The 20,802-nt window shown below is 33.5% G+C and overlaps 3 protein-coding genes across 3 annotated transcripts; 2 read left to right on the plus strand and 1 right to left on the minus strand.

The window, feature by feature from the left end:
- Nucleotides 1–48: 48 nt before the first annotated feature.
- LOC110603733 (solute carrier family 25 member 44) lies at nucleotides 49–1,757 on the plus strand. Its single transcript, XM_021741619.2, has one exon. It carries the CDS (start codon nucleotides 501–503, stop codon nucleotides 1,539–1,541), a length of 1,041 nt encoding a protein of 346 aa, XP_021597311.1. The 5' UTR covers nucleotides 49–500; the 3' UTR covers nucleotides 1,542–1,757.
- A 4,451-nt stretch (nucleotides 1,758–6,208) lies between these two features.
- Nucleotides 6,209–11,918, minus strand: LOC110603734 (PHD finger protein ALFIN-LIKE 4). The gene is made up of 5 exons (XM_021741620.2): nucleotides 11,481–11,918; nucleotides 11,331–11,363; nucleotides 8,468–8,696; nucleotides 7,082–7,214; nucleotides 6,209–6,745 (listed from the first exon to the last, which is right to left on the minus strand). The coding sequence occupies exons 1-5, from the start codon at nucleotides 11,575–11,577 to the stop codon at nucleotides 6,476–6,478; spliced, it is 762 nt and encodes a 253-aa protein (XP_021597312.1). The 5' UTR covers nucleotides 11,578–11,918; the 3' UTR covers nucleotides 6,209–6,475.
- Nucleotides 11,919–12,848: 930 nt separating this feature from the next.
- LOC110603757 (omega-amidase, chloroplastic) lies at nucleotides 12,849–17,950 on the plus strand. Its single transcript, XM_021741647.1, has 10 exons — nucleotides 12,849–13,230; nucleotides 13,323–13,439; nucleotides 13,718–13,942; nucleotides 14,085–14,178; nucleotides 14,978–15,052; nucleotides 15,561–15,639; nucleotides 16,498–16,513; nucleotides 17,162–17,242; nucleotides 17,331–17,413; nucleotides 17,537–17,950. The coding sequence occupies exons 1-10, from the start codon at nucleotides 12,949–12,951 to the stop codon at nucleotides 17,616–17,618; spliced, it is 1,134 nt and encodes a 377-aa protein (XP_021597339.1). The 5' UTR covers nucleotides 12,849–12,948; the 3' UTR covers nucleotides 17,619–17,950.
- The last annotated feature ends 2,852 nt before the right edge of the window (nucleotides 17,951–20,802 follow it).

Here is a 20,802-nt window from a genome sequence, read left to right on the forward strand (position 1 = left end):
CTTTCATCGTTCATCCAAACTCGCTAAAAGCCATGGCCTTGTCCCCTATCTCTCTCTATCTTCTATTAACAAACAGCCAATTTCGCTTTCTGTAATATCCTCTTCCTGTTTTTTTCTCTTTTTCACTCTGTGATCTGCTCTCTTTCTTTCTGAGATGGAAGCGGTGAAGACGGTGATATGCTCTTGAATCTCTCTGGTAAGGATTCAATATATCACTATTGATTTGGGTTTTCATAGCAGCCGAGTTTTGATCCTTTTATGGTCTCTAATCTCGTTGAGCGGAAGGAGGAAAAGCAAAATACCCAACACCCATCTCTGAGTTTCTCTTCCATCTTCTTCATTTCCTCAGGACTGAAGATTTCTATTTTTCTATTTCATATTTGGTTTAGATAAGTGAGTAGTTCTGTTTTAGGATTGATTCCAGAACAGCAATAGTTAGAATCTAGTGGAGGAAAGAGAACTTCCTCTGTAGATTGATTTGTAGTATAGAAGTAGAGAAGATGAGTTTGAGTGCGGCCGAGAATGATTCGGCATCGAAGATTCATATACCAGCAGAGATTGATTGGCATATGCTTGACAAATCCAAGTTTTTCTTTCTTGGAGCTGCTTTATTTTCTGGTGTATCAGCTGCACTTTACCCTGTTATCGTTTTAAAGACAAGGCAACAGGTTTCTCCAACTCAAATTCCGTCTCTTCAATTGTCGTTTTCAATTATGTGTCGTGAAGGTGTGAGAGGTTTCTATAGAGGTTTTGGTACCTCTTTGATGGGAACTATCCCAGCACGAGCCCTTTACATGGCAGCACTTGAGGTGACCAAGAGCAGTGTTGGGACTGCAACTGTTAGATTAGGATTCTCTGATACTCAAGCAACAGCTATAGCCAATGCTGCTGCTGGGTTGAGTTCAGCTATGGCTGCACAGCTAGTTTGGACCCCAATTGATGTTGTGAGCCAAAGACTCATGGTTCAAGGTTGTAACAGTGCCAATAGCAACAAGAGTAGCAAGAACCTCATTCCTACTTTGGATTCTTGTAGATACAGAAATGGCATCGATGCCTTCAGAAAAATTTTGCATGCTGATGGTCCCAGAGGATTGTACAGAGGATTCGGGATATCAATATTGACTTATGCACCATCAAATGCAGTTTGGTGGGCATCTTACTCTGTGGCGCATAGGCTTATATGGGGTGGAATCGCTGTAAACGGCGGAGATTGCGGTTATAGGCCGGATTCAAAGGCAACAGTGGCCGTGCAAGGGTTATGTGCAGCCATGGCGAGTGGGGTTTCAGCTATGATCACCATGCCACTCGACACTATCAAGACACGCATGCAGGTTCTGGATGGAGAACAAAATGGAACAAGGCAGCCATTGACAGTTATTCAAACAGTTAAGAATCTAGTCAAGGAAGGTGGATTTGCGGCTTGTTATAGAGGATTAGGACCAAGATGGGTATCAATGTCTATGTCTGCAACAACAATGATTACTACATACGAATTCTTGAAACGATTATCTACTAAAAGCAGACAGAGCTTCAGCTCATGACTCCAATGTCCAAAGAGCAGCAAAAGAGAACAGAGAAACCTTTTTCCACTGGCAAATTTTTAGCTCTTTTCCTCAGTTGTCTCAAATGGGTTGCTTGCCAAGGGAGCTTATGAACGTAAATTTAGTTTCTTTCTCTTGTTGTTGTCAAATGTAGGGGAATTCATTTGAAATCAATGAAGAATAGTATAGTAAAAGCAAGGCCTTTTTTCTTGTTTTCCCCTTTCCTTTAATGTTCTAACAGAATTATGCTTATCCTCCACAAGATTAAACTTGTACGTTTTCTTGAAAATTAAGATGAAGAATTGACAAGACTGAGATGGGTTTTGATTCTTTCTTGGAAAATTGAAGTCTCATAGGTGTCAAAGATAATGACGTGGAAATTATCATAGTGAATGCCATGTCATATACAACGGTTATTTGTACGTATATAATTGTATTGAATAAGTTCTGATGATTAAGACAAACCGCTTTGAAAAAACGAAAAATGAACAGTCAAATATCTAAAAATAAATTATTATTAGCTTTTGCATATGTTAATATAAATCTAAATAAAAATAATTATATTTTATTATTTTCAGATAGCTTGAGAGCTTTTGTAAACTTGGAATCGTCTGAAGACCGGTGGATGTTAGGTGATGATTAGCTTGCATTTAAAATAGCAAACACATGCAGGATTGCTTAGTCACGTATTTATTTTTACCTTTTTTCATTATATAATTTTTATTCATTTTAATTTTTTATATATATATTTAAAAAATAAATTTTTTATTAATTTTTAATTATATTTATTTTAAAAATAATAAATTTTATTAAATATTAAAAAATATTTTAAAAATAAAATAAAATAAAATAAAAATACAATAATCAATTTATATGATATTATAATATAAAAAATAAATAATAATTTTAACATAATAAAAAAATGAAGAAATATTTACATATCAAATTAGATATTAATTATTTTTTATTATTTAAAAGTTTAATGCGGTAGTATTTTTTTTTTAAAAATAAAATAAAAAATTAAGAGGATAAATATGATACATTTATGATCTGACTAAATCTGTATGTGTATTTTCTTTTATTCGTTTAGAGTAAGTAGGGAAAGAAATTAAAGCGTTGAAGGTAAGAGTTGGTATATTTAGGGCCAATCTAAACGCAAAGGCCATTTTCAAAATCCATTGTTAATGACTGTAAATGGCTCTCAATGGAGACGGAGGGTCAAGTGGAGTCATATCCTTTATTTATGTATTTTATTTTATTTTAACCATTGGCCATTTTTGCCTCTTAAAATAATATAAGAGAAAGGAGAAGAAGAACAGTCGAGAGTTTCGAGTGTTAGGGTCTTTGATTTTTCACCATTGTCATTTCTTTTATTATTTTTTTTTTAAGAAGGGAACAGGATAAGAGATTGGGAACAGGGATAAAAACATGAGCTTTACTTTTTCTTTTTTTCTTTTAAAAAAGAAAATAAAAGGAAATGGAAGAGAAGGGGAAACTATGGGCTCATAAGAGAAAATCCATTTGCCAAGTGAAGTTTCTATGGACCATACTGCTTTTGGCAATGCCAAATTCTGTGGACCATGAGAGCCTATCAGCTGAAACAATGGGCAACACAGCCTGCCAGCCTCCTCATGTTCTGCGCTGTGGCTCCTGCTGCTGCTTCTCTCTGCTAAATCATCAAACACAACGTGGCTAATACTTTATGATGACTTTCAATCTAAGTGTTTCAAATCCAATCAAGGACTCATAGCCACTTTCAGGGTCTGCAATTTGCAAATCCAAGTGCGTTTCTAATACAGACTGCTGCAATTGTGAATGCTAAGTTCATTCCATTAATTTCTACAATCTTATTTCATTTTATTATTCTTTTATATTATATTTTTATGATATTATTAAAAATAAAATTATACCGTAATTAATCAATGTAAAAAATATAATATGAAATAGTTGATATTTATGATAAAATTCAAGTGTAATTATATTAAAATTGCGTAAATTTTCATTAACAATTTTCGAATCTTTCTTATTATAAATAAAATTATATATCAACTTATCAGAATTTTGCTACGTGACTTTTTTTTGTCGTGAAAGTTTATAATTTTATTTGAATGATTGTTATGATATATTATTTTATTTTTTAAATTTAATTTAATTATAATTTTTTTTATAAAAAAATTTAATTATTAATATGTCCATCTAATAAAAAAGAGTGGAATCAATTCTTTCACACTTTGCATTTTATATTATCCCTTTTTTCACATGGGCTATTACACAAATACTACTTTAAAGAAACAGCAGATGGGGCCATTCAAACTTCTTAGGAAGCACAGATTTTTTTCTTTTAAATAGAAACGCCAGTAAGATTATCTAAATATTCCTTTTTATTATTAATTTAGATTGACAAACAGCAGAAAACTCTATATTATTTGAGCAAAAGCAAAGGTTCTCACATCATGGATAAGTGTAAAGGTAATCCTACTACATCAGTGCTCCGACATAGTACAAAACAGGCAAAGATTCCTGTATTTTAGTGGATATGCCTAAAAAAAAAAATTTTAAAAAAAAACACGTAAAGCATTCATGCATAATTAACAAATTAAAAGTTAATATTTTCTTAATTCCACCTAATAAACATGTAGCCGATTTATATCAAAAATCGGTGTAAAAGCCAACACAGTTAAAAGAGAAGAAAAAGTAAAGAATTTGATGATCTGAGATCCAGAAAATAGAGTTTTATAAGAGTTGAGTGAATTTAGAGAATATTTCTCACTTTTTATTCTTTTTCTTTATCTACCAATGACGTGTAACGGTCTTACTGTCGTTGGGCCACATGTCTCTGCCATACGGATACGGATGTATGAGAATATCAGATTTCTGCTCCATACATATCGGTCATTTAATTCTCCATGGCATGCATGCGGATGGACCCACCAGGCGAATGGGCTGGCTACCTTTTCTCCCCCGGACTGGGCCAGTCGGTGAGATTAGGACTGAAGCCCAGGAAATGTGGGCTGGCCCGATTGAGAGGCTTTAGGGGGAGTTCAGTTTTAGGGCCGAGCAAGCTGGACCTAATTCATTTGGGAGGTTTAAGGGTTTTGAAGTGAGGGGCTTTGATTGTGGATCAGGCCTCAAATCGGAATGATGAAATCAAACGATTATCAGAATTAAAATGTTAAAGATGATAAATAATATGATTTCTCGTGAAATTAAAGAGATGAAAATGCCCATTAATGAGATTAAAGAAAGTAAAAAAACATTAATTATAGTTGTGGAATTAGATTTATTGAAGATAAAGAGCCTTGAAGATAAGGAGAAGCTTGTAGTCCAAAATGGTATTCTTACAGAAGTAGAGAAGTGCCTTATGTAGATTGGAATTGCTTGGTTAACAAAGTTGCTCTAAGTACTAAAATCTAGAAAGATGTCAAATAAGAGGAGGAAAGACCATTGTAATTGTTATCATTAAAAATAAAATATATATTTGAAGTTGGACTGAGGCATTGAACTTATGAATTATATAATAGTATTCTTATTTTCTATTTAAAATAAAAAAAATTTATAAAAATTTAAGTTTATTTATTTATTTTTTAACTATTTTTTTATTTAAAATAAAAAAAATATATATATATTAAAAGAAGTTGAAATCTAGCATGATTTTATAAAAATTTATTTGAATTTTTTTTTTAAGAAATAAAACCTACCTAACACAAAGTTAGAGACTATTAAAAGTAAAATTAATTATTTGATTGTTGTGATATGATAAAATTTACTAAAATTTACTAATTCATTCTTTATTTTAAAAAATACATTAAAATATTCTTAACATTTTAAAAAATTTACTAATTAATTTTTTTATTAATTTTAACCATTAAGTATCATAAAAAGTTTAAAATGTCTCTAATACGAAAGAACTAATTAATAAATTTTTTAAAAATTTAAAAAATTAATTAATAAAATTTTTAAAATTATAAAAACTAAACGGTAAAATATTTAACGGTTAAAATTAATAAAATAATTAATTAATAAATTTTTTAGAACATGTAAGACGTTTTAATATATTTTTTAAAATAAAAAAATCAACTAATAAATTTTATTATAGTGTAAGAGCTAAATAATAATTTTTTCTTACTAAAATATCTGAGAACCATTTAGCTTTATACCTAGCAGATCTACGACAGACTCTTATCTTTCTATCAAGTTAATGAAAATATATATAGTGAGAGGAAGAAATATCTCCACTAAGAGAGCACCAGAGGAATTCTTTAATGGGTGCCATAGAAGAAATGAGTCCCCAATCACAAATAATGAATGAAATTGAGGACATATATGAAGGGAAATTACAAGTGTATGACAGCGCAAAAGTGTACAAATGAGTTTCTAATAATAATAATGAGTTCGCATCAAGACCCACTTCAAGTTCCTGCTTTCTTTACCCTAACTATGGATCATCTTATGAAGCAGGGCTTGTTATTCAATTCATTCTCGCTCCTTTAAATAGCAACTTCGAGTTTTTAGTCATTTAAGTTACTGTCATTCCCTTCAACTTTGTTATCAGATAAAATTTTTTATCTGAACTAGATCTACGTAATGAAAAATTAAACCCAGAGGCCCTTGAATTTTGCAAGTGCAAAGATGAGGCTGGGTCGTTGGACAAAATAAAAACATGTAGCTGATGAAGAACACGACAGATTGCATATAAACACAAGTTGCCAAACATAAACCACGGCCGCTTTCTCCCAATCATGGGGAAATAGTACCCAACCTGAGCTTATAAATATCCTAATTTTATGACCAAATTGACAGCACATTTGCAACCTATGCATAGCACTCCAATAGATTTCCTAGATCAGGGACCATGACTAAAAACAAACCTGACCTACTACACAGTTAGCAGTTCCTTCATGCCATATTACACAGATCTGGCTAACCAGCAACCATCACGGTCGTGCTCTCTTGTTGCTGCAAGAAGGGCATTTGTACTGCTTAATGTGCTCAGCTCTAGCTGGAGTGATCTTAACACATTTCCCGTGGAACCATTTCTCACAAATGTCACAGCAAATCCAGAACTCATCAGATGCATAATTTTCTCCACAAGCACCACATAATGTCTCCCCATGCTCCTCTTCTTCCTCTTCTTCCAAGCCCTCATCATCATCATCCTTCGGTTGTGTTGCCTTCGAGAACTTGTCCTGAGATTCAGATCCCCGCTGTGCATGCCAACATACAGATTAGCATTAATAACAAATTATTTTGCTTGCAGGTCTAGCTCTGGCATCTTACTAACGATGATGATATTAATTGAACAAATTCAGAGTCGCATTCAATTTTTAAGAGCCAGTAGCTGATATGAAAACTTCGTATCTTTCAAGAATCAGATACGATTTCCCATTGGTAGAGATAATAGGCCAAAGCATTGCCTGTATGTTATAAAACCATGCATTGAAGTAGCTTGTCCAACAAAGCCAAAAGGAAATTCATCACGCAGCAAATAATAATCCCAATTTATGCCATTCGACTGAAAACAAGGCTGTAGTTCCAGTTACCTTAGAATTTGATTTAGATTTATTGCTACTATGATTTGAAACTGAGGACTTCTCTTTTACTTGTTTTTTGGCTGTTCCTGTCACAACCTCGAAAATTGTTGGAAGCTCATTTATCATGTTGAAAAGGCGTTTCCTGCAATAGAACAATATCATTAACAAAAAAGAGTGAATGCTGACTGGATAAATATTCACAAAGAAGTTCCACATTCGCATCATGAGAAAATGAAGTTTGTGCTGTTCATTTAGCAAGCTTTAAAGCAGACCAATAGAATCAATAATCAAACTCACTCCCTTGAGCATAAGAGTAAACCATTTCCCCTTTCATTGTCCTTAAACCTCCTCAAAATATGCAAGGAAAGATATTAAATGGAATTTAGAAATTTTGTGCAACCAGGAGAAGTAATGTTTAATAATTTAAACAAAAATATGAAAATGACCAGACATGCAATACATCCCAGAGAAAGAAAATATGATGACACCCCATTTCTTACACAGCAAAAGAACAACTGCAGGTTTTCTATTGGTGAAACACATGGGACACTAACTAAAAGCCTTTGATAACCATCATTTGTTTCAAAGAATTGCATCAATCATTTACTTCAATTAGCTGTTCAGTTTTATGGAATTATGGGCCTGTAGCCAGTTGAGAATTACAAAGTAATAGACAACTGATAAAGGTTCAAGTCAGCCCTTGAACTTTTGATCAAAGTCCAAGTAAACCCAATTCAATCATTTTGGCCAAATAAATCCCTAAACTTTACCTTTGGGGCCAAATAAGTCCTGACCCACTAAAATATTTTTTTAATAATAAAATATCATTTTTGAAATGTTTAAAATTATTTATGTTAATTAAAATACTAAATTTTTGATATTTCAAATTACAAATATAACATTGTATTATTAAGATATAATATTTTATTGGATAAGGACTTATTTGGTGGTAAAGTTTAGGGATTTATTTGGCTATAAAGATAGAATTGCCTATTTGGACTTATGATCAAAAGTTCAAGGGCTTATTTTGACTTTTTCCATAGATAAACCAATGCTCAAACTGGGAAAAATTTTCTGTTCTATACTTCTATCTCTCTTTGTACCATTCAGGTTTTTACAGCAAAAAGGCAATACCTACAATGGTAGTTGTTCCAAAAAAGAAATGAAGAAATTTAGTATGTCAAGAACATATAACAGTACAACAGCAAATCATGAATCAAAATACAGACGGAAATATTTTGATTTTATGTTTAACTTGGTAACAAGGCAGCCGCCCTAGGATAAGATCAACAGTAGACTTCATAGATCATAAACTGATAATGCATCTAAATCCATCCATTCACACGAAGTCCCACAATGCTATGCCATAAGTTGTGCAAGAGGAAATGAAAATACCTATCAGCTTTGTCAAATCCAAACCTAGCTCCAAAATAAAAAGCCACAGCAAGTAACCATGCATCACTGTGAACTGCAACCAGAGACAACCAATCTTTTTCTTGCATTCCATCCCTAGCAAAATTAATGCCCAAAGCAGGCTCTGGAAGCTCTGGAGGGACCTCTTCAGCAGGCAAATTGACCTCCCACTGCTCACTAGGAAATCCATATAGGCAAAGATTTTCCTTCTCTGTAATCAGAAAGTTCCGCATAAATTCCATATAAAAACCACAAGTAATTTCAACATCTAATATTGATTTGCAATAACAAGGCCAAAAGCCTACATTTATGAGTGAAAGGTGAACTAGTATGGAAAACAACAGGCACAGGATGAAGCCAAAGTAAATGTCAAAGACCAAAAACCGATGAACCATAAGAAAGGCTGAACCACAGAAATGTAAAGCGCACACGCACACACACATACATACATACATACATACAAGATGGAAGGAACAGTTAAAAGGGACATGTATTACCATCCAACATCCATGTCCAGCTTCTTATATAATATACACAAAAGTACCCTCTCTTTTGGGTATCTTTCTCAAAGCTCCAAGGTTTTCTCATAAGTCTCATAACTAAGCGTTATCTCGCAGGAAAAGAAAAATGTTTATTTTCTTGTGATTATCTTGTTCAGCCTTCTAAGCAAAAGGATGATAATTTTAGTTTTTAAGTGCAATCTGCAAGCTATGCTAACTTCTGTAAATTTATTTCAACATGGCACAATACAGACATAATTCTTAGTTGCTTACCATATCTGAGATTTACATTCATGTCATTATGTGAATATGCTGACTAAACAACTACTATATCTCATACAAAGTTAGGCATGCTGTTATAATGCTTACTTTTGTTCTTGAGATAATCTACTAAATTGAGTTAATGTCCATCCAATTATATTGCACAGGAACAAATAATATCAATGCTCTCACTCTCATCCTACGCATTTAACTTAAGCAATTGCAAGATAGTTACTATTGACCACTGCCAGCAAGATAATTTAGTAAGTAGTTAGTAAAGTATGCCTTGCATTTCTGCAATTTTTGTGACACTACAAATATACAAAGTCAGGCTTCCAATTTTCTTTTTGACAAAAGTTTGTGTAACTGATCCCTCAAAAACAATTATTTTTTAACTGAAACAATTTCATAGCAAACTCAGCCAACTCACCCATTTTCCAAAAAAAACCCACCTCAGTATCTAATGTCAAATGTTAATTACATTCTAGTCATAGTCTTGAACACACAAGCAAATAAGCTTCTCCTTTTGCCACATAGTCTGGATGTCTTTAATTCAATTAATATGCTTTGACAAACAGAGTGAGGAACACCATACAGGGGCTCTTTGTAATAGTTGTTACTCAACCACTATGACACGTAAAATGAGAATATAAGCATAGTAGCATACTTGTAGATGTTAAATGTGGTAACCGTTTCAACTGATTTAGACCACCATAATCTCTATGCACATTTATTGCACTTAGATTTTATGCTCTTTATGAGAGAAGAACAACAATTATTCCACAGAGAAACTAAATAAAGCATCCTTCGTGATAATTTTATTATGAGGTCATTCTTTATTCCTCATTTGGATGTTTCACATTTTCAAACTACCTTTTTCACAGTTGAAAATTAGTTGAGAAATATAACCTCAAGCCCCTGTGATGAAAATGGGTGAAAAGATCACTGAAACACCTACATGCTCGGATTCAAGCATGTTGATAAATTTTCCCAGACCAGCAAAGTATTAAATTCAAATTGTATGCAAGAAAGTTCAATTGACATCCTATAGATAAGAGACGCTTACAATGGTGAAAATTGAAAAATGCAACAAATGGCAGGATTTCAAGCATTATACAATTTAAATACACAAAAACAAAATTAAAAAAAAAAAAAAGAACTTTGAAAGCAGCCAAACATTGCACATAAGGCTTGATTAATGCGGACAAATTTTAATACGACAACAAAATCCGTTAAAACAAAAGTACTGATCGACAAATCGAATCAAAAAAGTGAAATCAAGCTTCCAACAGTTGCTAAAAATATTCGTCGATCAGAATGAATCAGATAAACGCTCCTTAAACTACAATAATAAGCATACAACTTAATAGCATTCAGAAGTCACCAATAAATTTGCACCTTTTTCATATGTACTCAACATGCAGCAATAACTGAGCTTCCTGTACACTTTTATGCGTTCACAAGAAAATTGTGCACATTGCACACTTTATTTTTCTGACAAATAACCACGAAAACTATGTTTTTTTCCCCTAACTTTTCAATACAAAATAAAATGGCGGGAGTAGTGTACCAGCCATAGCACCAAGAAAGCCTAAATTTGTTTTGGTGAAGTACCCTGCTTATCCCAATAATAAAGGCCATACTAAAAGCCAATAGCAGAGAAATTACCAGCGTTATTGCTGAAATTTTGAAATTCAAAAGAAATGGAAAGGAACAAGTAAACTACGCAGTAGTACAGCTAAATTTGCAGACAGAAAGGATAAAATGTATACTTGATAGTCAATGTGTGAAGTTCAAACAGTAGAAACAGCGGCTAAGATAACTAAGATTTCAGAAATGGGGGGGGGGGGGGGGGGTGAGGAGCACACTTTAATCTTAAAAATGGGACACAAGCAATCCATCTAGAGAAATTTACTTAAAAAATAAAACGGAAGAAAACAATACATGCTAAGGTTAAATTACATAAAATGTCAGAAATTGACATATCAAAAACTTTTTCCTCTGGATTTTCTCAGCAACAAAAATTAACAAAAAATTAAACAAAAAATAAAGAGGAAAGTAAATTAAAGAGCTAAAATCCTAACCAGGATCGCACTGCTGGTAGAAATCTTCAACATCTGCAGCAGAGGAAAAGAAAATTACATTTCAATAATTCAAAAGAAACTTGGAATGTCCAAACTCCTACAAACTAAAAACGGAACTTCCGAGTCTCAAAAAAAAAACAAAAAATATACCAGTAGTGAGAGCTTTAATCATGCCAGCTCTTCGGCCCTTGAAATCCCTAAAGACCTCCTCGACGGTACGTGGATTATACGAAGCACCACCATCCATGGCTAGAAGAGAAGTTCAGGAGAAGCAAAGCTAAAGTGCTTCTCCTGCTTATGTTTCGGAAAGAAAAAGCTTTACAGAGGTGAAGTGAGAAAGAGAAGCAGAGATCGAGAAGCAGAGACAAGAGAGAGAGAGAGAGAGAGAGAGAGAGAGAGAGAGAGAGTAAAAGGAGGGAAAGACAGAAAAATATTTGACCTCTCTCACAAAGAGAAAGAGAGGTAGTGCGGATTTGAATCGGGAATGAAATGGATCGATTAACCGGATTTTATAAATGTGGGAAGAGTCCGGGAACCGGATATGTCATTTCAGCCCATCTGCTCTTACCTCCAAACTAATGATAGTCTAGTGAAGTCCCATTGGCTATTGGTAGATACAGAGGTCACATTCGACTGATTTGAGTAGTAAATGGGCACGGCCCGGTTTTCGGTCCGATCGAACCGAATTAGCGATTTTGGGTAAATAGAGGAATTAAGCAGTTCTTGACAGTCGGTTTTTAATAGGACGGTAACAGATAAGATTTCCAAAAACATTATTCTACTCCATTTCATCTTAAATTTATTTCAAATTATATGAAATCATCTCAATTTCAATTATTATTATTATCGAAGTATCATTTAATTTCATTTAACTTTATATATTTTCCTAATAATTTACATAAAATGCATTTTATTAATTAATTATTTAAATTATTATGTAATTTACATTTTTTAAAATTTAAATTTTAAGGATTGCTTTATAATAACTATCCACATGAAGAATAGAATATATAAATTATTTTTAACAAGAATTGTACTACAAACAAGGGATTTAAATTAATAAATGAACTAAAATATTAAAAATATTTTTTAAAAAATGTTTGATCTCTTTCATACTAGTGAACTATTTTTTATGTCCCACGGAACAAAATCTAAATATCTATATTATTTCACTTTTATAATTAAAATTTTAATATTGATAATAAATTTTAAATTTTGGAATCCCTCTGAACAAAATCTAAATATTTATATTATTTCACTTTTATAATTAAAATTTTAATATTGAATATAAATTTTAATGACATTTTAAAATGAAATCTAAAAATAATTAATTTTAATAAATAATAATTTATTATTTATTTATTCATACAAGGGCCGCGCTCATGATTAATGGTTCCTCAAGAGTAGAGAGGCCCAAAGGAAGAAACGACATCGTTGAATTTTTATACATTTTTTGGTAAGTATTGAGCGAGAGAAACGTTGTTAAATTCTCGAACACGCACGTTAAATCCTATGGAACCGATTCCCGAGTCGAAGGAATGGGCCAAACTCAACCGGCCTTGCCATGACATGAAATCGATCAGCTTTTCCAAATCTCAATCCGAGGGAAGAGACCAAAATGAAGTCAGCAATATCATCACTGTTTAGCTCCAAGAACTGCAATCTCCACAATTCTCCTTTCTCTCCATTTCATTATCGCTCCTCTATTTTACACACGAAATCCATCACTCACCTATGCCCTAATCTCTACAGCAACATCTACAAGAAGAACCCCTGCAATTTCATCAATTTTGACAAGAAGTTCAAATCTTCACTTGCTCCGATAATGGCTTCCGCATTCAAGCCTGAGCAAGCCAGGGCTCCTCCCGCTATCCCCTTGCCGCATCCTTCTGTCACCAAGGCATGATTCTGCTTCGTTTTATGTCTTTAATCAACTATTGGATTAGGCACTTGTTTGTTTGTTTGTTTTTATTTTCTCTCTTTTTTCTTCAGTTTAAGATAGGCCTATGCCAGTTGCTGGTTACCGCGGATAAGGAGAGAAACATTGCACATGCTCGCAAAGCAATTGAGGAGGCTGCAGGAAAGGGTGCCCAGCTAGTTGTCTTGCCGGTGAGCTCACTTTTAGCATTCTCTCTCTGAATTTGTATCTTTTGATGTGCTTATTACTGTGTGAGATAAGGGTACAACAGTTAACAGCGATCGATTTTTACATAGAATTTCAAACGAAGCTTACAGTTGTGCTTACCAAATATTGCTTGGCCAGAGCCTTGGTACCCCATTTTCTGAAAGAAGTCGACATTTAATTTGATAGAATTTGCAAATTTTTCCTTTAAATCAAGAATCTCTGCAATTATTTCTTTGATTGCAATTCTTTATGTTGATGTCAGGAAATATGGAATAGTCCTTATTCCAATGATAGTTTCCCAGTTTATGCTGAGGACATAGATGCAGGCAGCAATTCATCCCCTTCAACGGCCATGCTTTCTGAAGTTGCCCGTCTTCTGAAGATCACCATAGTTGGTGGCTCTATCCCAGAACGTTATGGGGATCAGTTGTATAATACATGTTGTGTCTTTGATACTGAAGGAAAGTTGATAGCCAAACACAGGAAGGTATACTTATGCTTATTTAAAGCACTCTCGTATCTAGTTTAAACTCGTTACCTTTGGTATCTCTTAAATGACCTCCTAAGTTTGAATGTATCTCTTTTTTGTTGGTTCAAGGAATGCATCTTACATATTTTTATGATTATAGATACACCTTTTTGATATTGACATTCCTGGGAAGATTACCTTTATAGAGTCGAGGACTTTAACAGCTGGGCAGAGTCCAACAATTGTGGACACAGGTTTGTTGGGCATGAGTTTTAAAAGCAAATAATATAATGCATGTGCCTTACCCATTGAGAGAACACATTGCATGTTAACAATAATCATTCTCATGGTTCAAATAATATGTACAAATGTTTTTACACATTATTTGTGCCTGTGATCCTGTCCTATTTCTACTGAAAGCTTCCGCAGCTCTTCCTTTCATAATTTCCTGTCTTTGTTATTCTGAAAAGTAGAAAAGCTCTTATTGGATGCCCATATTGCTTGGTAGATGTTCTTGCAAATCAATTACTTTTGAATGACAGTTTATAATACTATGGTCTTAGGGTTGGCCTCTTAAATCCTTGGTACAAATTATTTTTCCTCTTGATTCTTGCATGTAGTGAATATATGATAGACTGCACTATTGAATAAGATTATCTGTTGCGTAGTCATATTTCTCTTTTACCCATTACCCTGTTTTGGCATTGTGGATTGTGGCTTCTCTAAAAGAGTATTAACTGTGTGAGTGGATTGTGACTTCTTTCAAACAGTACAAGGCCTGCTGATGAGAAATATTAAAATGGGCCTCATCAATAGATAGATAAGAAAAAGAAGAGGTTTATAGATAGGAGCAGACAGTGAATTCTTATTCATCTTCATCTTATTTTTTTCCTCAATTTGAAGAACTTATTGGCAGTAGTGAACTAGCAATTATTGTTGCATTACATTGCTTATTTTTTATGGCATTATGTTGTTTAAGAATTTGTACATTCATTCATATTTTTCCTTTTCTCTTGGTGGTTGAGAAATTAACAATAATTCTTTTTTTTGCAGAAGTTGGTCGTATTGGTATAGGTATCTGTTATGACATTCGATTTCAAGAACTGGCAATGATATATGCAGCAAGAGGTTTGTTTCTTCCTTATATTGACTCTAGGATCTTTTTTTTTTTAATATTTGTTGATTTGCCAGATAAGCATAAATTTTCATTACCAATTTGCATATTTTAGGAGATTAAGTCTTCCACATTCTAATAAGAAGTATGAATTTACATATTAATATAGTTGCAAATACTCAAGCCTTAATAAACATTTTAATTCTGCTCATGTTAAATTGTCTGCAATATCTACTTCTCATATTTCAACATTTCTAAGGTAAGTTAAGATCATGAATTTGTCAAGACACTATGTACTATTTAGTCTTTTTGTGATGCTTCTAATTAAGTTGTTAGCATCATAGCTTTTTTCCCCTTTTTTAATGTCCTCTGATTATATATATATGATTGAATTTGGAATTCTTATGCGTGATTAGGTTAATTGTCAGATAGATCAAAGGTCTGATGCTGATTATGTTGGTTTATCAGTTCTATTAATGAAATGAACACTGATTACTGATTTAGTCATATTGTTGATGTCAGGAGCTCACTTGATTTGCTACCCTGGGGCATTTAACATGACGACTGGACCATTACACTGGGAGTTACTGCAGAGAGCAAGGTGCTATTCTATTCACTTATTTCAGTTCGTAGACTGATAAGTCTTGCTGCTGTTAGTCATTGTTCTAAATTTAGCATCCAGGGAGAGAATATTTGCTGTCAGTGACTTCCGAGAGCCATATGACAACCCTTTATAATGATGATTATTGTTATTTTTACCTAAATACCTGGGACTTCTTAAGCGACAAAACAATATGGTAAATTTTCCTCCATTGATTCAGGTGACACAGCTATTTTGTGAAACTGTCTTTGAGAATATCTTAATTATCATTTGTTTTAATTCCATATCCTTCTACTATAAAATGAGAAAAAGAAAGAAAGCAAGACATAATGCTAATATTATTGGCATGCCCATTGTGCATGGTTTAGTATTAGGCTTAATGCATAAATAACCCTTGACTTTTACCAAAAAGGCCTAATGGCACTTTCAACTTTAAAAACATCCCATCTTATTCTCAACCCTTAACTTTCATATTTTGATAAATTTAAGAAGGTTGAGTACATAAATTAACCCCCTTACATTTACCAAAAGAGCCTAATTGCACTCTCAACTAACCCAAATTTTTCTTCAATTTTGATGCTAACTAGGATCGCAAGGTTTAAATTTTACTTTTTAAATGTTGAGGTGTGTGGCGGAACTTTAGAGGTTAGGGTTCCATTAGTCTGTTCATATAAAGGTCGAGGGTTAAAATATATTTTCAGCCTTTATTATTATAAGTTATTCTTTCGAGCATGAGGTTATGAACTCCGCTTCCCAAAGTCTTCAGTAATTCTATGACTAAAAAGTAGAGTGTGGTTTATCTATATATGATCATACATCTCCGTACTGATTTGAACTTTTTTATTTTTTAATGTGCAGGGCTGTGGATAATCAGGTAAAGTAATACACACACACACTCACACAGAAGTAGTACATTTGAACCAAATTCAGTCAAAACCAATGTCTCCTATGAGTGCAGAGGACTGCAGTTACATTTTACTCATTTCACTTTTTTTTCCTTCCCTTTTGTGCGTTTTTTTTTTTTGGGAGGGGTGGAGGGGAGCAGTTTTGGATTGGTCTGTTTGTGTCCATGATGGGATGGATTGGATCATTGAAAACCAGATAGCATTGTTCTAGTATGCTTTTGAAATATGCACCGAGATACCATTATTTCTCAATTGTTACACAGCAAATTAGGAAATAGCAGAAAATGACAAAATGTTTTAAACAAGAGTCTGGGTATTATTCATAAGACTGAAAAATGGAGCATATTAAGTTTTGTGAATGATGCTAGTTAGTTAACCTGAGTACTTTAAATGATGATGTATCTTCTTCCAGTCTAGGCTTCTGTCCTTTTTCTTGGTCAGCATATTCTTGCTTAGTCTTGCAAGAGGATATATATGTAGTCATCAGAATACAGTGCCATTGGAATGCTTTGTGTGATTTTTTTCTTCTCTTTTGTAGTGCAATAGCATATGTTTTCATGTTTCAGATTTATCTTAGATTATCTTCTTCAGCAATTGTTGTAATTTTTGAATGGCAGTTATATGTAGCAACTTGTTCCCCTGCTCGAGACGTTGGAGCTGGTTATGTGGCTTGGGGCCACTCGACTCTAGTAGGACCAGTAAGTAAACGCCCAATTTTATCATCTTTAGTCTACTGTCAGAAAGTTATTTGAGCAGATTTAATTCACAAGAAAACGTAAATGACAGTTTGGAGAAGTTCTGGCTACCACCGAGCATGAACAGGATATAATCATAGCAGAGATAGATTATTCTCTAATTGAGCAAAGAAGGTAGTCTGCCACTGTGCCTTTCATAACAGATAATTGTACTTAAAATGCTAATGTCTTAACTTCACCTGTAATGAAATTTATCTTTTTATGTTCGAATTTTGAGCTAAAAACAAAAATTTATAGGACAAATCTTCCCTTGACGAAGCAACGGAGAGGTGATCTTTATCAGTTGGTGGACATCCAGAGGCTGAACTCTCAACCTTGATGACAGACTAATGCTGCAACAGATTGGAATCGACTCCGAAAGCAGTTATTTGTTCAGAAACAACTGTTCTTTGCCATGTTGTGTAAGAACTGCACCCGAGTACTGCAGAGAAATTGGTTACTATGTGAGTTGAAATAATTGCCAAACCTTATTTTATACAGAAGAATTTCATCACGTATTGACTCTGCTAAAAGCAAAGGTCGAATACATAAATTGGCATACTAGAAGTCTGGCAGTACCTTCAAGTTTTATTATGTTTTATCTAATATTTTTATTTTTATTTTTAAAATTAAGAGATCCTTTGGTTGAATATATCTTTTTATTCATTATCACACCTATGACACAATTGAAATATTGATTTATTTTTTTTACTTAATATATTTTTCATCAACAGTTTTTTTTTTCTCTCTCAAACGATAATTTCTCAACCCTCATTAATATTTTTTCGAGGTTATGTCAACATGGTTTTTTACCATGCTTGAAAGCATTTTTAAAGTTCATATGGGACATGGTACATCACACTAGGAAGGGGAAGGCTCGAAATTGAGAAACTTGAGATCAAGCGTTTTGGCCATCAAATTGCCCACAAAATTGCGAGGCTGTAGGCATTATGTCAACATTTTTATGCATACTTTTGAGTGGAAACCGATTTTAACCCTAGAGATCATTTTTAATTGTCATTTTGGTCTAGTCAATCAGACCACTGAAATAGTTAAAATTGATATATATCCAAAATTTACAGCGTTAAACGTCTGCAATATGGGTATGGCCTAAAAATTTTAGGAGCCAACTAATTACGAGTGCCCAATCCCTAATTGACAGAGAAAATCGTCTTTCTCATAAGCCTTTGCTTCATTTGGTTTCTTTTGGATATAACGTCTAGAAATCTTGTAATAGAGGTAAGTCAATTTGCGAACAATATGGTGTCCTTGCATGTTTATTTCATTATTAGCGAGGTACGTGCTTGGTAATGAAAATGTGTTTTGCATACATGGGTAAAGTTTATCAAATAGTCTTCTTTTTTCTTTTTTTTCGAAGAAATAAATTTCATTAATCATAGAGAGCTGGGTACAAGGTCCAGCAGAATCAGCAGTACAGACTTGCAGGGAAAAAGAATACATATATAGAGAGAGAGCTTCTAAAAGCCTAAACAAATCTCTAAGAAAAGCTCTCAAATATGCAAGGCCCAAATCGACAAGAACCCAAAAGTTATCAGGAGAGTCTTGAGGCTTGGAACCACCGTCAAAGATTCGGGCCTCGAGAGCTCCTAATCGTCGAAGAGCCTCTAATAGCCCATCTGTAGAGATTTTATTTATCTATGTTTCAATAAATTGAGTGATACAAAATAAATTCTTTGAAGTTTTGATGTTGCTTCTGTCTGACCTTTTTTTATTTAAGCTCCAAAAGATGTCTAAACAAATTGTTGATGTTTGAGATATAATCTAACAAAACGTAATTCATTATGCAAGTAATAGAAAAAAAAATCAATTAAATTAAATTTTTATAAAATTTTTAATTTTAAATGGAAAATATATAATGGCGAGCTATGCATCATTAGTTTGTGATTTCATGTTCAGGGCTGAAGATAATAAGGTTAAATGACAAACTCCCTCTTGCTTTATTTGTAAGAGCAACAATTACATGGTTGAGTCTTTGAGAAGCTGGTCTAACCCATTAGGAAATTAAAAGAAAGAAAGAAAGAAGTGGGTCTGGTCTTCTTACTGTGAAATTCATTTGCAGTTATCTATAATAATAGCATTACCGAACCACCAAGCATCCGAGACATTATTGTTGAAGAAGACGACCTTGTGTATATCTGAATGCCCAGCAGCAGGCATCGCATCGGCCTCGTTTATTCCCCACATAATGAAAATACTGAGGTTTTGTCTGCTATTTCTAAGACTTGTTGGGTCACAGTGCATTGGACCAAGCACAAGGGATTTGGCCTATTGGTATCCCAACTACAGGCCACTGTCCTGGGACATACCAATTTAGTATTGGTTTATTTTAGACTGTTGAATTAACTTGAAAATTTTAAATTGATCAAACCCAATTAATCAAAATTACCTTAAGTAATATGTCGTATCAAACGAGGCCATGAAAGGACAAAAAGAAGGTTGAAAAGAGGGAGGACGAAGAGTTGGGGCAATTAGAGTGATGAAGAGGGCATGCGGAGCACGTGATAAAGAAGAGTAGAAAGCAACCAAGTCACACGGTGCACGTGGGTACAGCATGAACAGATACAGTCATTGCATACAGAGACTCTCCTAATTTACAAGGAAACACAATATGCTTCTCTTCTCTTTTCTTTTCTTTGACAGCTAACCCAACACCTCTCTATTAAATCTTGGGATCCTCTATGCCATGTCCCTTTCGCAACTCTCTCTCTCTCCTATTTGACCCTTTGACTCACCGTTGGATCTTCTCTTTTCCTCGTTCATTCTAGATTCATCTCACGGTCATTTCTCAGGGACCATTTTGATGGGGATGTATTCCTGTGCACCTGAATAAAATCTAATCAACAGGCTGATGAGGTATAATCGGATATGTGCCCATGCCATGTCACGTGGCAAATTTGCTGACTAGGCAAGCTGTAGGGCCCATTTACTTTTATGTCTTGTTGTGATTATGTCGGAGAAGCGGTGTTTGGGACGTTATAGGGCAAGGGAACCATCTTTCCTAATCAACATCCACGTGCTCCTCTTTAGATTAATCGTAACTTAAAGGGTGATATCCAAATTGAGAAAGGGATAGAGTTTAGATGTATATATGTGAATTTGGTCAAAATTAGCCATGTTTTTTTTTAATTATTTTTTTTATTTTTTAGCAATATATAATCATCATTTTATTATAATATTATATATTACTGTCTTATATATACAAATATATTTATCTATCTATTACCGTTAAATGATCGTTTAATTATTTATCGATGTTCGTACTGATAAAATCAAGACATAACTAGATCTGCTTCTCTACTTTTCATTATATTAAATGAGCAAGAATTCTTTTTTAATAAGTCTGAATTCTAGTTAATTCAGTTTATTTTAATCGTGAATTGATGTACTTGTTAATAAGTGAATTTTATATAATAAATTTAAATATTAGTGATTATAGGAACCATCTAATTTCTATTACCAACCTAATAGTATTACTATGACTTATATGATAATTAACTTTGAAA

This window comes from Manihot esculenta, chromosome 16 (assembly GCF_001659605.2).
Source record: "Manihot esculenta cultivar AM560-2 chromosome 16, M.esculenta_v8, whole genome shotgun sequence".
Lineage (NCBI taxonomy): Eukaryota > Viridiplantae > Streptophyta > Magnoliopsida > Malpighiales > Euphorbiaceae > Manihot > Manihot esculenta.

Coding starts and splice junctions, on each gene's coding strand:
- LOC110603733 (XM_021741619.2), top strand. CDS start 501: ATGAGTTTGAGTGCGGCCGAGAATGATTCGGCATCGAAGATTCATATA.
- LOC110603734 (XM_021741620.2), bottom strand. CDS start 11,577: ATGGATGGTGGTGCTTCGTATAATCCACGTACCGTCGAGGAGGTCTTT. Junction 11,364..11,480: donor GATTAAAGCTCTCACTACTG/GTATATTTTTTG, acceptor CCTCTGCTGCAG/ATGTTGAAGATTTCTACCAG. Junction 7,215..8,467: donor GGATTTGACAAAGCTGATAG/GTATTTTCATTT, acceptor GTTCTATTGCAG/GAAACGCCTTTTCAACATGA.
- LOC110603757 (XM_021741647.1), top strand. CDS start 12,949: ATGAAGTCAGCAATATCATCACTGTTTAGCTCCAAGAACTGCAATCTC. Junction 14,179..14,977: donor TCCAACAATTGTGGACACAG/GTTTGTTGGGCA, acceptor TTTTTTTTGCAG/AAGTTGGTCGTATTGGTATA. Junction 17,414..17,536: donor TCTCTAATTGAGCAAAGAAG/GTAGTCTGCCAC, acceptor AAAAATTTATAG/GACAAATCTTCCCTTGACGA.